This window comes from Helianthus annuus, chromosome 1, assembly GCF_002127325.2.
Source record: "Helianthus annuus cultivar XRQ/B chromosome 1, HanXRQr2.0-SUNRISE, whole genome shotgun sequence".
Lineage (NCBI taxonomy): Eukaryota > Viridiplantae > Streptophyta > Magnoliopsida > Asterales > Asteraceae > Helianthus > Helianthus annuus.
Genome location: NC_035433.2, coordinates 140,960,576 through 140,976,131, shown reverse-complemented (window position 1 = coordinate 140,976,131; position 15,556 = coordinate 140,960,576). Strand labels below are relative to the sequence as shown.

General features: G+C 37.8%; 1 protein-coding gene across 1 annotated transcript; it reads right to left on the bottom strand.

Moving 5' to 3' along the window:
* Nucleotides 1-1,968: 1,968 nt before the first annotated feature.
* On the bottom strand, nt 1,969-7,117 carry LOC110881627 (peptidyl-prolyl cis-trans isomerase CYP63). Its single transcript, XM_022129839.2, has 14 exons — nt 7,099-7,117; nt 6,761-6,845; nt 6,593-6,647; nt 6,020-6,105; nt 5,875-5,899; nt 5,763-5,801; nt 5,572-5,692; nt 5,349-5,506; nt 5,057-5,264; nt 4,245-4,324; nt 4,070-4,159; nt 3,868-3,990; nt 3,183-3,321; nt 1,969-2,517 (listed from the first exon to the last, which is right to left on the bottom strand). The coding sequence occupies exons 2-14, from the start codon at nt 6,830-6,832 to the stop codon at nt 2,214-2,216; spliced, it is 1,500 nt and encodes a 499-aa protein (XP_021985531.1). The 5' UTR covers nt 6,833-6,845; nt 7,099-7,117; the 3' UTR covers nt 1,969-2,213.
* Between the last annotated feature and the right edge of the window lie 8,439 nt (nt 7,118-15,556).

The window sequence follows — 15,556 nt, the reverse complement described above, 5'->3', positions numbered from 1 at the left end:
CAAGGATCGTGTTTACTTGATTTTAACACTTATGACATTTCATATGATATTATGTTGGGTTTTACTTATACGCTTCCGCTAAACAGTGATAACTTACTTACGTTTTGGAACACCTTTCATATGGATGGGTTTGGTTTAATACAATTACTTTTACTTTATATATTGTTCTATATGATTGGTGGCTTGATCCTGGTCATGTCACGCCTCCAAGCGGTGGTACTCCGCGTGTGGATTTTGGGGGTGTGACAGATTGGTATCAGAGCCATTGGTTATAGAGAACTCGGTTTTAATATGGGAAAACGTTTTATTAAAACCAGACTATAACCAGAACAGTGCTCTCAACGATCCACAACGACGCTTCGCTCCAGGTGCAAGACTCGACATCCTAGGTAATAAGGTTTATGTTTATTGCCTACTTGCTAGAACTATATAGAACTTTGCTCGTAGTACGCTTAGATACACATGGCACCATTGCATGAGAATACCTATGTGCTTACACTTTTCTGTCATCGCCCTACTCGCGAATCATTCTCACTTACGCTACCTTTACAATGAAGATCATGTCTGGACGCGTGAACATGACTCAACCTCTCTGGTTATCTCCTTATATATACGCCTAAGAGGAAACCTAATTAGTTAATAAGGGTAATATGGTCCATCAACAATTACCAACTAATTATATAATAGGTTTAGTATATTTTGATCTATATAATATAAATGATTATATGACTACAAGATTAAATATTACAATAATAATATATTTAATCTTACAGGTTGGTCATAAGTGCAACGAAAAAACTCTCTAGATCAACCAATTTGCACCACAAATGTTGGATACTTCCTAGGGGTTGGATACTAAATGCAGTGAGGTATTTTCGGTTTTATACCACCATCGTAAAGAAAATGTTGATGTTGCAACAATGCATTTCGAGGGGGATGCCTTAGATCTTTATATGTGGTTATAGCTAAACAAAAGATAACCTATTGATTTTTCGTTCTTCGGAGAAACAATCTTGACCAAACGGTTCAAGGAACCAATGGTGGAGATGGCCGAAAGGATTCTCCTCTTCCTCGTTCACATCATCTCGAATGATAGTTCCCGATTCGGTTTCCATAACGCGCATCTCCCCTCGTAACTCAAGATCAGGATAGATTCCATCGCTGCCCTGATCGGGGCGAATCTACGAGTAGGGTGTCGCTCTTCTCCACGAGCACGTGAATAGGAAACACTCATGTCGTTGCCTCTGTTGACGACTCTATGAGCAAGCAAGTATTCACCTCCACGTCGTGCATCGTGCATCATCTGAGAATCAAATGTTCTGATACCAGCTGATGCAATTATGGAAGCTATCAAATGACTCAAGAAAGATTAAAAGAACAAAGTTCTAATTCAAATTCAATCAAAACTACCAAAACATAAACCCTAAAATTATAGGAATCATACTTCAAAAAGAAACTAAATATAAAAAATTAGGAAATTAAAATTCAAATAAATACAAGTATTATCCCTATGCATCACCCGTACAAAAGAAACCCACCTTAGCCCGATTCCAAGCCATATACTCGCCACCAACTAAACCCAATTCTCGTATCACCGATTCTAGAATGCAAGCTTGCTTTCTTTTTCTATTAACTTTTTAGTTATTAATTTGACACTAAGGGTATTTTTGTCATTTCACATGCATCTAACACCAAAAACTAACCCCCATCCACGCCAAGGACTATCCGAGAACGAAATTCAAAAACTTGGAGACTATAGGTGTAATTTTAAAAAGTTGGAGACTAAAGGTGAAAATGGACAAACCACAGGGACTATCCGAGCATTTTTCTCTTTTTTCGTAATAACGTCATTAAAGAAACTAAAAATGTTGATTAGGAAATATTTATTAAAAAGATAATTCTCTTCAAAATTTAATTTTGAAATTCAAGGGAAATAGTCGTCAGTCACTTAATCCTAATCTCATTAAATAACTTGAAACAGCTACAAAACCTTTGTATTCCATTAAACTAAAACTAACCAAACAAAATAACCGTATTCTGGTGGTTAGATGTTACAACTGTTGCATAAACTTTGCATTCTACTAATAAATAGCTGCCTCTCTAGTAAGCCAAACAAAATAACCGTATTTTGGTGGTTAGATGTTACGACAGTTGCATAAACTTTGATAATAGATAGATGCCCTTGTAGTAAACCAAACAAAAGAACCGTATCCTCAACGGTTACGATGCTGCTCCCTGTAGACCACTCCAGACTTTTGATGGCGGAAGTATGCTGCCGCACCCAAAATCACCGCTCCTGCAATCGCCGGCCAAACCTCCAAACTCTTCCTCTTCTTATCATCAGCCACTTTCTTCTCAGCATTTGATTCACGTGTATCCAAAGACGGCATGATTACATCGTGCAAAAACCCTTTATCAGACTCCGTCGTCACAGTGTTGTTTTCATCTTCCTCGGAAGAGATTGGGCTTCCACTTCTCTTCTTAGACTGGTTCACTAAATCAATAATCCGGACATCCCTTATGCAAAATAATAACAGAAAATAAAAACCATGCATAAAATAGGATTAGGATCAAATACAAAGGATCCTAATTGTAAGAAGGATTTATAGAGTGTCAAGTGTCCAATAACCTAAAAAAACCCACTACACAAAAAAACCCCACTACAAAAAAAAAAAAAAACCTTAAACATCCACCACCACCAAAAACCTAAACCCCCCCCCCCAACATCACCCACCCCAAAAAAAAAAAAAAAAAAAAATTATTTTTTATTTTTTTTTGCCGAGGGGGTGGGGGTTTAGGTTTTTGGGTGGTGGTGGTGGTGGGGGTGGGTGTTTAGTTTTTTTAGGTTTTTTTTGTGTGTGTGTGTGTGTGTGGGGGGGGGGGGGTAAGGTTTTTTTAAGGTTTTTGGGGGGTGGGGGGTTAGGTTTTTTGGGGGTTTTTTTGGTGAGGTATAGTTTTTTTTTGTTTTTTTTGCCCGTCGGGGGGGGGGGGGGGGGGGGTTAGTTTTGGGTGGTGGTGGGTGGGGGTTTAGGTTTTTGGTGGTGATGTAATGGGTTTAGTTTTAGGTTATTGGACACTTGTCACTCTATAAATCCTTCTTACACTTCTTACAATTAGAAGCCTTTGTAGAATAACTTGACCCGCATAAAATATACATCATTGTAGAAAAATTATCCGCATACCTGGATTTGCTTGTATCATTGCTAGAACTGTTCGTCAATTCCTTATCAGCAGCCACTTTCTTCTCAGCATTTGATTCACATGTATCCAGAACCGACGTGATTACACCATGCGGAGACCTCAGTATTTCGAACTTGAGTTCTGCCAACAATAATTTAACCTATGTAGTTAATATCCCGATATATCAACCGATATATCAGTGATATATCGGTTATCAGTCCCCTGCCGAGATAGCGGTACAAAATATTGGTCAGAATATCGGTACTGATAATATCAGTGATATTGTTCGATATTTGACCGATATAGAACTGATATTTGATCGATAAATCACCGATTTTCCCGATATCAGTACCATTCTTCTTAATTCTACCGTTCATTTTTCTTCTTATTGCTGCTATTAGTGTTTTAAGTCTTAATTGTTAGTTGTTACTGTTAAATGTTAGTGTTTTTAAGTCTTAGTCAGTTTTTACTTGTTACAATTGTTAGTGTTAAATTGCTATATATATAAATTTAGCATGATAGTAAAATTACCGAGATCCCACCAATATCCCACCGCGATAACCGATATCTCAAATATCGGTCCTTGACCGATATTCGATATTTTACCGCATTAACTACTTAGAATTTAACTATTTGAATTTTGAATAAAAATCAATTTAGGTAACGTTATCGATAAAAATGCAATACCTTTATCAAATTCAAACCCCATCACAGTGTCGTTTTCTTCTTCAACGACTGGAAGCAAATAATAATAAGCAGCAGCATTTTTTTCATTTATATTTAAAGCCCTCTTGAGTACATTACAAGGTTCTGCCAACAATAATTTAAGCATCAGAATTTTGAATAAAATCAAATTAGGAGGCTTTATCGATTAAAAATGCAACAATACCTTTATCAGACTCCGTCACAATGTTGTCTTCAACTACAAGAATTGAGCTTCCATCCCATTCACGTCGTGTATCCAAAACAGTCTCGACGACTACACTCCAATGTTCAGTCAAACAATAATTTATTTGTATAAAAATCAAATTAGGAGGCTTTATCGATTATTATTAATGCAATACCTTTATCAGACTTTGTGACGTTTTCATCTTCAGATATTGTGCTTCCACTGTTCCTCTTTACATAAACAATTCGGGCACCCCTTATGCAAAAAATAAAAGATCATGAATAAGATAAGATGATAGAGCTCAACAGCAAAAACCAGCTTTCAGAGGTTGAATAAAGTGAGTTTTACTTAGGGGTGTAAACAAGCCCAGAGGCTCGAGAGCTACTCGTTATCGGCTTGGTTAAAAGCTCGAACGAGCCGAGCTTTAACGAGCCCGAGCTCGAGCCTGAAATAGAGTTCGTTTAGTTATCGAGCCCGAGCTCGAGCCTGAAATACAAAGCTCGTTTAGGCTCGCGAGCCTAAACGAGCCGAACAAAAATCTATTTATTTTATATATAATATAATAATAATGATGATAACATTGGCAAACCGAGCTTTGGCTCGTTTAAGCGATATTGAAGCGAGCTCGAGCCGAGTTTTTAGCTCGTCTATGGTTGTTCTCGCCGAGCTCGAGCTTTGGGTTTTACTCGCGAGCTGAGCTCGAGCTCAAATAAGTAGTTCGAGCTCAAATAAGTAGGCTCGAACCGAGCCGAGCTCGAGCTCGAGCTTCAAAAAAACATGACGAGCCGAGCTCGAGCCCAGGTGAGCTCGGGCTCGGCTCGGCCCGGCTCGTTTACACCCCTAGTTTTACTATAAATATATCTGAAAACTATAAGTTAAATCATCATTGTAGAGAAAATATCATTATGCAAAAACTAAAACTACTGATCCACTCCTAGTTTTACTATAAATATACATCATTGTAGAAAAATTATCAGCAAACCTAACCTGGGTTTGAGTGTATCATCTGAACGATGATGTGGATAGCTAGAACTGTTGGTCAATTCCGATTTCTCAGCATTCGATTCATGTGATTCCGACATCTCGTCTGGATTGCTAGAAGGCTTTTCAGATGTAGCTTCCCTATCAACGACCTTACGAGAAAGGAATTTGTGCAAAAATGCAGTAGCCATTTCTTCCCGTTTTTGTCTCCAGGCTACAATTGATTGATTATAATTGGATTAATAAAAAGTGGCCCGTTTGCTACTGGCAATGAGATTAATTAAAAAAGGTGGGGCACCTGCAAGAGGTGAGGGTTTATAAGAATCAGACTCTGGCACATAATCTCCAGAAAGTTCACCACAGTCTACAATTTCTACAGACGTGCCTCTTCCCATCATCTCAAGACGTAGAACCGTATCCATTCCCTTTATTACCCTTCCAAAAACGGTATTGTCCCTGCCATGGTCAAAGTTAAACATCTGATGTGTCCATAATTCTAATCAGTTAGACTTATGAATTACCCTTCAAGATCGGTCGAGTGTCTGTAGCATAGAACGAACTGAGATCCAGTGGCATCTGGGGCTCCTTGACTTAGCGTCATAAGTATACCGGGCCCACTACAACGCCATGGACTCCTCTCAGCTACAGAAAGTATCAATCATTAGTACTAACTAACATGAATTATATACTAACAGAAGTATCATGATTGTACCTTGAAAAGTTCCTCCGTAGATGCTTTCCCCACCGGTGCCTGCAATGCAAACCATTGAATAATGCTTAAAAGAAGCCTTGTTCAAAAACAAAATTTATATGAAAAAACATACCGTCATTATTCTCGAAATCACCTCCCTGCAACAAGAAAAAAAAAAAGTTATGTTACATTTATCATTCATTCATATGTTACAAATGAATAACTCTTATTATATCGAAAGCAGGCACACAAGTATTTGACTGAGAACATAAACATACTAGAGCAGCACAGTCTGAAAAATAAAAGAATTTAGTTCCTTTGTAGTGCAATAGTTTTTGGGTATCTTTTCCAATCCCCTTATCCCCTGCACATGATGATAATAACACAATGCAAAGGTAGGTGTTTCAAAATTCTAAAAAAAAAAAAAAAAAAAGAGTTAATTGCCATTTTAGTCCCTGTGGTTTGGGTCATTTTGCCAGTTTAGTCCAAAGGTTTCATTTTTAACATCTGGATCCAAAAAGGTTTCATCGTTGCCCTTTTGGTCCACCATTTTGGTCCAACTGACTTAACTCCATCCATATCTGTTAAGTCTGCCAAGGGCATTTTTGTCATTTCATTTTTCTTTTTATTAACCCTTTTTGCTTTATTGCTTTTTCTTTTAATGAAATGACAAAAATGCCTTTGGCAGACTTAACAGGTATGGGTGGAGTTAAGTCAGTTGGACCAAAATGGCAACGATGAAACCTTTTTGGATCCAGATGTTAAAAATGAAACCTTTGGACTAAATTGACAAAATGGCCCAAACCACAGGGACTAAAATGGCAATTAACTCAAAAAATAAAAGCCCAGACCTGTGCAGAGGGCTCGAAAATTCTCGGCTGTTTTAGGGACATCATCATAAAAAAGCTGCAAAGGAGATTATTATTATATTAGTGAATGATTGAATGAATGAATATCTCCAAGCAAGCAGGCAGCGTATTGAAGGAAGAAACAAACAAAACAAAGATATATATACGGACCTCGATTACTAATCTATCAGGAGGACGTTTAAAGATGGATAAATCCATAAACACAAGAGGCTTCTTCTTCATATTTCTTCTTAACCTAAAACATACAATTAACAACACTCTTAAAACTTAAGTAATCGACATGATGAAACCCTAGCAGATAAAGGCAATTTTCAAGGATGAAACCCTAGAAAACGATGATCGGTTGATTACAAATTCAAAACCAGTAAAACGCCCTACAGAAAACGATGATGCGCGATTGGGCCGTGATGATAATAATAAAAGAGAGGAGAAGAAACCTACCGGCGAAGGACGATTGATTGATTACGAGTGAGTGAATAACAACAGACCGGCGAAGGACGAGTGAGCCAGTGAGTGAATAACAGAGATTGATTCTTCCTTCGTTCCCTTGTTTATCTATCCTACCTCAAATGTCGGTGCCCCCTTTCTTTTGTAGATGATGATAATGATAATCACAGGGTGGTTAATTGCTTATTTACCTAATTTAAATGTAAAATTAAAATTACCAAATTACAAATTTACTCATTTTGATTTATTTTATTAAATACTAGGTTATTACCCGTGAATACTCACAGGTTGGATATTTAAATTTGATTAAACACAACTGTATAATATTTTTTTCTAAAATGAAAAATATGTGACGAATAAGGTTATCACTCAAGAACTTCACGGGTTAAAAAAGAAAATTAAAGTTACATTAATTATGAGTATATAGATATCACAGAGGTCAAACCAGACAGAAACTTTTAGTATGGGTCAACATTATCAAAGGTAAAGTTGATCAACAAATATGGCCTTTGAACACCAATACCGATTCCGATAATACATGATGTTCGTTCAATATATATACAAATTCACAGACAATTGAACAATGATATATACAAATTCACAGACAATTGAACACATGTGTGGCCCACCGTGACCCATGATCTCACAAACATATCCATATTCAAGATTTAAGAATCTAACCCCCAAATGGCTAGGAAATCAAGTTCCAATGGAATCCTCGTCTTTACCTTCAAAAATAATTTCTCTTGCCCTTCCATTGCTATCAATCTACATACCAAGTAATAAAAAAATGTACATCACATATACCCTAATCAACTGTAACCACTAATGTTTATCACGTATATACTTGCATGTAAAAAATGATTCAGGGGGCCTTTTTTTCCAGTCTCTTCCAATTTTTCCTATTGTGGATGAATCGTCAAAATTGGGCAAAAAGGTGCGCCTCATGTAGTTCTTGTCAAATTAAGAGGTTTATATGTAAAAATAGCTAAAGGGGTATGAAAGGTTTACATAATAAATGGATGGATATGTAAAATATAGTAAAGACATGCGTGTCTAGATTTAAATAAAGCATACTTGGCACGCCTTGACTTTTGGAGCGTTTATTAACTTTATTTACTCTATTGTGTTTAAATATTTTTCTTAACGTTCAGTTATAAATTTTGTAATTTTTTGGTACAATAAGTTATAGGGAGTGTCAGTACCGGCCAAACGGATTACGACCAAACAATATCGGTGGTACCAATACTGGTCTTATCATTTTTGACCCCTTACACCACCTCTAGTTGGTATGTGTTTCACATAGTTTGTAGAAGAGAAATAATACTTATCAAGGCCAGTTTCATTGTGGAAACTTATGTGGCTTGATCAAACTCTACAAAGTGTATATTTTTTCCTTTATATTAACTACCAATTTTACCGTTGATGACTTACAATATTACCATGATGCGTATAAGTAATTACACACATTTTGCAGCTCATATAACTACAAACTAACTTTAGCTCCAAGCAAGATGTACACTGAATTTACTACTTTTTTACTCACTCCTTCTTCACATACACACTGATTCAACTTTGTCATAAAATAACTTGACTACTTAACTTTAGTGTTTTATTTATAAGCAATAGGTACATTTAAATAACTTATTACATAGAAAGCAATATTATGTAGGGGGTAAAAACAATTAAAGCAAAAAACCAACGATTGTATTACCATGATCAGTTCCAAAACCCCAAACATTAAAAACCAACGATTGTATCACCATGATCAGTTCCAAAATGCAAATCCAAACACCCCTCTATCCAAAGCAAAAACAAAGTTACAAAACATCAAATATTGTACCTGTGTGTTGAAATGGTTGGAGGGTTTAGCTCAACTGTGGGCAATGGGCAATGGGCAATGGGGTCATTCACATGAAGGAATTTTTATCTGAGTAAAATTGTAACAAACTTTGTTACAACTAAACTTATAATATGAGTAAATACATTAATTATGAAAACTAATAATCTAATCATTCAGCTATTTGAATCCGATTCATGTACCATTTATTATGGAAAGCAAAAAAAAATACTCAAATACAAAAATAGATAATTATATCCCAAGAGGATCCTGTAAAAAGTGCTCAAAGTGTGAGAAGTGTATTATAACACTATATATAATACTATATAACACCATATAAACACCGTATAACAATATGTAACACCATATAATACCATATAACACTATGTAACATTATATATCATTATATAACAAATATAACACTATAGGTTGTCTGATAGCATGTCTATGATAGATGTATAGTTTTATATTTGCTATATAATCGTATATAGTGTTATATGGTATTATATGGTATTATATGGTCTTACATATTGTTATACGGTGTTTATATGGTGTTATATAGTTTTATATATAGTGTTATAATACACTTCTCACACTTTAGGCCCCTTTTACACTATCCTTACCCTCCTATGACTTATATTGTAAAATTGTTTATTCAGATTAAAAAACAATCAAGAAAATATATGGTTGTTTTCTCATATAAGATGCAAGTGCAGCTTTCTTAAAGAATGTTAAAGCACTCTATGAACCATAAGTCCATAATATTACGTACATGATCAAATAGAATGTTATATAAAAACCAACTTACATTGTAAGAGCTGTATAGCCATAACCACCACCAGCACCACCATTATAACCCTCATACTCCACCCCAGCTGAAACTTATGCTTCTAAAACTCATGATTCTTTTGAATCGGCATGACACTATCCGCATTCCCACCACCGTCATACGACATCTTCTCGTTCACCGTCGTATAGCATTGCGCTTGCACAATGCACATCACTACCAAACTCCATAAACTCCAAATACTCATATGAGATTAAGTGAAGTGCTGAACTTCTTATTACCTCATCATCGAAAGATCATGGGAATGAAACTGTCTTCTGCCTAGATTCCTCTCTGTTCTTGAATCTGAAGCTCATATTCTTATAGAGATTATTAGTTTCTACCTATTATTCCCACAAATCAGTTAAATTATACTCTGGTGCTTAAAAATGTTTTAATTAATGAGTTCTTAGGTTAAATAACTTACCAATTCAGTTGAGTAGCACAATAATAGATGAATATATCTTCAGTCGAATTGACATGCCCTTTAGTTCTCAATTAAAGCTGATAAAGCAGGTCATTTCCTCGATAAAAAACCATTGAATCTTATAGTAGTATACTAAAGTTGGCTGCTAAATGGTTGACCTTCTTGTGGTGTAAGCGCAACTTCAAACTAAAACATATGATAAAGTTACTATTGAATTGTATACCTACAAAATGGTATATAAATAACAACCACCAAACAACCAAAAAATGTATTAAAAAATAAAGTAAAATGCCCGAATAGTCCCTCAGCTTTGGTGAAATTTCACATATAGTCCCCATCATTCTAAAATTACACCTATAATCCCCAACTTTCTAAAATTAAAAGGTGGGGACTATATATGAAATTTAACCTAAGCACAAGGACTATCCGGGCATTATTCTCCAAAAAAAAAGATGTCGCAAAAGGAACCTACATCATCACAGTGGTTCTATTGGAGCTCACACCACCACTGACAGAGCCATTGCAGCGGCTCGGCCCCTCCTGATTTCGGACTCCCAACAACCACCGCCATCAGACTGCAGATCACACTCACGACATGTAATTTCAAAACAGATTGAGTTGGTTTAGCAAGAAACATATTTGATTGATTACGAGTAAGTGAATAACAACAGACCGGCGAAGGACGACTGATTACGAGTGAGCCAGTAAGTGAATAACAGAGATTGATTCTTCCTTCGTTCCCTTGTTTATCTATCCTACCTCAAACGTTGGTGCCTCCTTTTGTAGATGATGATGATAAGGGCCAAACTATCTACACACCAAGTGTAGTGTAGATAGTCACCCTTAAAAGGTGTTTTTTGTCCTTATATGCACATCTTGTAGTGTCGAACTGTGGCTAAAACGCAACGTTTTGGTTCGATTAACCAGATAAAGATTGACGGGTCTGTTGACCGGACTAAAACGCCAAGCTTTGGCCGTGTTTTGGTCCTGTCAACCAGACCGGGTGTTAGTCTTTTGTCTGGTTGATAGGACCAAAACGCAGCCAAAGCTCGGCGTTTTGGTCCGGTCAACAGACCCGTCAGACACCCGTCAGTCTTTGTCTGGTTAACCGGACCAAAACGCCGCGTTTTGGCTACAGTTCAACACTGCATGGTGTGCATATAAGGACAAAAAAAACACCTTTTGTGGTGTGTAAATAGGCAAAATGGTGTGTAGATAGGTACACCTAATGATAATGATAGGGTTTATTGCATATTTACCTAATTTATATAACGAGTTAACGTTTATCGTGCGTTGTCGCGGAATGTTGATTACCAACAAATTAACAAATTGTCCAGTTATACCTAATTCAACAAAAGAGATTAGCCATATTCAACGTTTTTGTAATAGATCTAGCATATGTTAACATATGGTTAAAACGGATTCGAGACGTCTCTTTTAGTTAGATAATAATAGAAATAAGCATTTAAAAAAATTATATAGTTATATTTTAGTTAAATGAAAAAAGAAAAATACGTAAACCAAACCTAAAAGACATAATCATTCGTTTATTTGTTATTTTTTTTATAAAAGAAGAAAACATTTTCAAAAGCTATATAAAATTATTTTATTTAGATTTAAGATAAATGATTAAAAGTTATTTTAAAATATATATGTTCTAAATTTAAAAATATTCAAAAACTGTGATCATCTTTTTTTATTCTTTGTATTTTAAGAATAACCCAAACTCCTATTTACATTTGACTTTTCTATTCTGTAATATAGTATTTATTGATAAGCCAAACTCTCAATATTATTTATTTATATTTAGAGTAAATTGTTAAAATCGTAAGATTTGGGTATGTTTACCAATTTCATTCAAAACAACTTTTTTGAAGCATATTATCCTTCACTTTTGTGATTTTTTATCACAAACCCGACCCATTGCCATCCCTAGTTTGAGAAATCCGTCCCAAACCCGACTTTTTTTGTAGCATATTATCCTTCACTTTTTTGTAGCATATTATCCTTCACTTTTTGTAGCATATTATCCGTTCCAAACCCGACCCATTGCCATCCCTAGTTTGAATTGAATATACTACACGTGATTGCTTAGCCAAAAAAATTCAAAAGATTTGACCACAAATACATAATGGCCGACAATTTTTGATATATCTATTTGCTTATTGGACCGTTAAGTATGGACTGACAAGAGGCTATATGTTCTGAGTATCTTGGCCGAAATCCTTTTTGTTTTGGATCATGAATGCGCAGCCCAAAGACCACACGGCCCAAGGGTGTGGCCGGTTCTTGTTGTGATCGCACACACACAAATAGGGTGTGGGTGGTTTTCCTAATCTAGTTATTACCAACATGCATCAAACCCTAAACAACTTCTCCTCCTCTCCTTTTGGCATCGATGGCAGCCCCTTCTTTCTCACGAGACTCTCTATCGTGCCAAGCTATTCTATTCATCATCTAACCAGGTTAGTGCAATAGCATTGTTTAATTCTGTATGTCAATGATTGTTATGATCGATACGAGTGTTGCGTCTGGATATGTTTTACATGATGTTATATGCTTGGCATAATACGATTTGTGAAACCCTTGATAAATAACTTGTGTTACTCATTAGAATAATCCCAAACAACATGGGTTATTGATTAATGACATGGGGTTGTTTAGTCATCGGATCTAGATGTGGAACATGAAAGAATTTGTATGTTTGAATTGCATGAGGGACTAACTTACTAGTGCCGCATAGGTAATAGAGTTTCAATATGGATGCCACGAGTATGTGATTTAACGATAAGGAACATTGGTTGATGCATTCGATTAACTGGGTTTGAACTGAAATGATGTTAACCATGAGGAACATTACTGTGTCACGATTAAAGTTCGGGGTCCCCTAAGGCCCCAAGATCACCTGCATGGAATCAAACAAACCCCCACCAGTAAACATACCGCACCCGCATTTGAAACTCTATCGTGAGACTCCCCGCGGTAGGTTTGATCGTCAGGGTCGGTATGACCGTACCCTTCAGTGTATGGTTGTGGGCCTAGTCGGCTTTGAATGCCTGGGCCGTGTCGGGAGGTTGACCGCCTCCTGTCATCGCCATAGGGGCCGAGGCGGGTGTGCACTGGTCCCCTGGAGCGGGACTCATATGAGGAATCGTCCTCATTGAGTGTGCGGACCGAACAGTAAGACGATCCGCGGTCATCGTGTCGGCTTCTTGAAGCCGGACGTGAGTGTAACCTGCCGTCGTATTGGAAAATACGGTTCGCAGGGGTGTGTGGTATTGGGGTAGGCCCAGCTTGTACGTTTGCTTCCGTACAAGCGCGGTTGTATGCCGCTGTCAGCATGGCTGTCTGCTGCTCATACCAGGAACGTAAGTCCATGCCTGGTGGGATCACAGATGGGAACTGTGATAAGTCATGTCCGAACGTAAAGGATGGGATCCTTTGCGTGGACGTGCCGATGTGTCCGGGTTGGGAGGTCGAGGCATTGACCCCTACCGGAGGTGGGATTGGGGGATTTAGGTTATCCGCATTAGTGTTGTGGTGATCAGTCATGATCTTGAGAGGGAGAGGGATGGATTTAAAGAATGCTAAGAGTAGCGGTGGGCGCCAATGATGAAACAATGGTTAACCGGGAAGGGTTAACACACTGGTCTCGTCAAGAAGGGTTAATCCCTTCCTCTCGAGGATCGCTGGCCGGGTCACCGGTGGATGATCTCCTGCACAAGGAAACAAGCCGTGACTCGTAACAAGGAGGATGGGGTGGGGGGTGCTCCTTGTTACCACTCTCCGGCGTGAGAATCAGTAGTTTGCTCGGGAAGCAAAGTAAGATAGTAGTAGTAGTGAGAGAGTTGTGAAGAGATACCTCAAACCTGGTTTGGGGTTGGTATTTATAGCCGAGGAGTGAAGGAGGAGATTGATGGATGGACTGATGACGTGCTGCACCCGTACAGGTGTGTCAGGCTTGTCGGTTGTGGAGGTTACGCCACGTCAGTCCATTGCTCGTGTAGCTCTGACAGGTTACTGCCACCAGAGCCACTTGCACTGGGGTGTCAGCCACTTGTAACGTGGTGTCAGTCCCACTTGTTGAATGCATAGGATGCGGTGCAGGCCGCATCGCTGCATGCGGTAACGCCTGAGGTTACCGCGTCTCCTACTTGTGATCAAGAAATACGCTAGATGCGGTGCTGGCCGCATCGTCGTACGCGGAGACTTATTTTCCTGCATCCCTTGTCGTGACGAAAATGCCCATATGGTGCGGTGCCAGCCGCACCGATATGTTCATCTTCTTCTATGCTTAAGGTAAGGCTACTCATCTTCGGACCGATTGGATTCGAAGGGTGTGACCGCATTGGTGCGGTATGTTTACTGGTGGGGGTTTGTTTGATGCGGGTAATGGTCGATTTGGGACCATACCCCTTCAATATGATAAAAATTATTGAGTAATGATTCATTGGAATTAGGTGAATGATTATGGTTCTAGAAGTTTGAAGCTTGTAACAGATTGAATCTTTTAACGGTATTAATTTGATGAGATAATTATGTTGGTTGATATGGTTGGAAGGTGACATTAATGATGGTTTGTGTATACGATAAATAAGGGATCGAATGTAACTGATTGACCTATAAATTACGGCATTAAATAACAATATTTGCACACTCTAAATCGCACAGTGAAGTCGAACACCCTTAGTCGCCCATTTTCTTTTCATGCATACTAGTGGTATGTGTGGTGCAAATATACAATGCAAGTCGCTTGCATACTCGAGTTGTGGTCACACAGCCGTTGGGCCTGTTATACTTGTTGGGCCGCACACTAGATAGTGGGCCACAAACTTAAACGAATTGCACACGATACGATGATCGCACACTAAGCCTAATGTCGCACATTTGATTAGGCTCTTGCATAACAGTTGAGCCGTACATGGGAACGAGTACACTGTTAGGCATTAAACGTGTATGTATGTGTTGACTGGTATGATGTTGGTTTTGGAAACACTATATGGAACTTGTCACATGATTAATTGGTTTAGTAATGGAATACTGTTTGATTGTATATGTATTTATATATATGGAACGTGTTTAGTAGTGTTCATAATAAGATATGTGCATGGCTAGGTGATTTGCATGCAAACTGGTTAGGTGTGTGTTCAACTTTAAATGTGTAAACATGACTTTATTGCTAGAATATTTAAAGATGTGTGACTGATTGTTTATGCCAAACTGATTGTTGTATGATAACCACATTAGGATTGGTTGATTAATATGGAACAAGTAACATAACAGACCGAGCAATCTAAGGTGAGTTCACTGCTCTTTTTCAAGCATGGGTCCCGGGGAGGGACATCTGGTAAATATTCCGGGGAGGAATATTGGGTAATGGGTTTGACTGGAATGTTAAACCGGAAT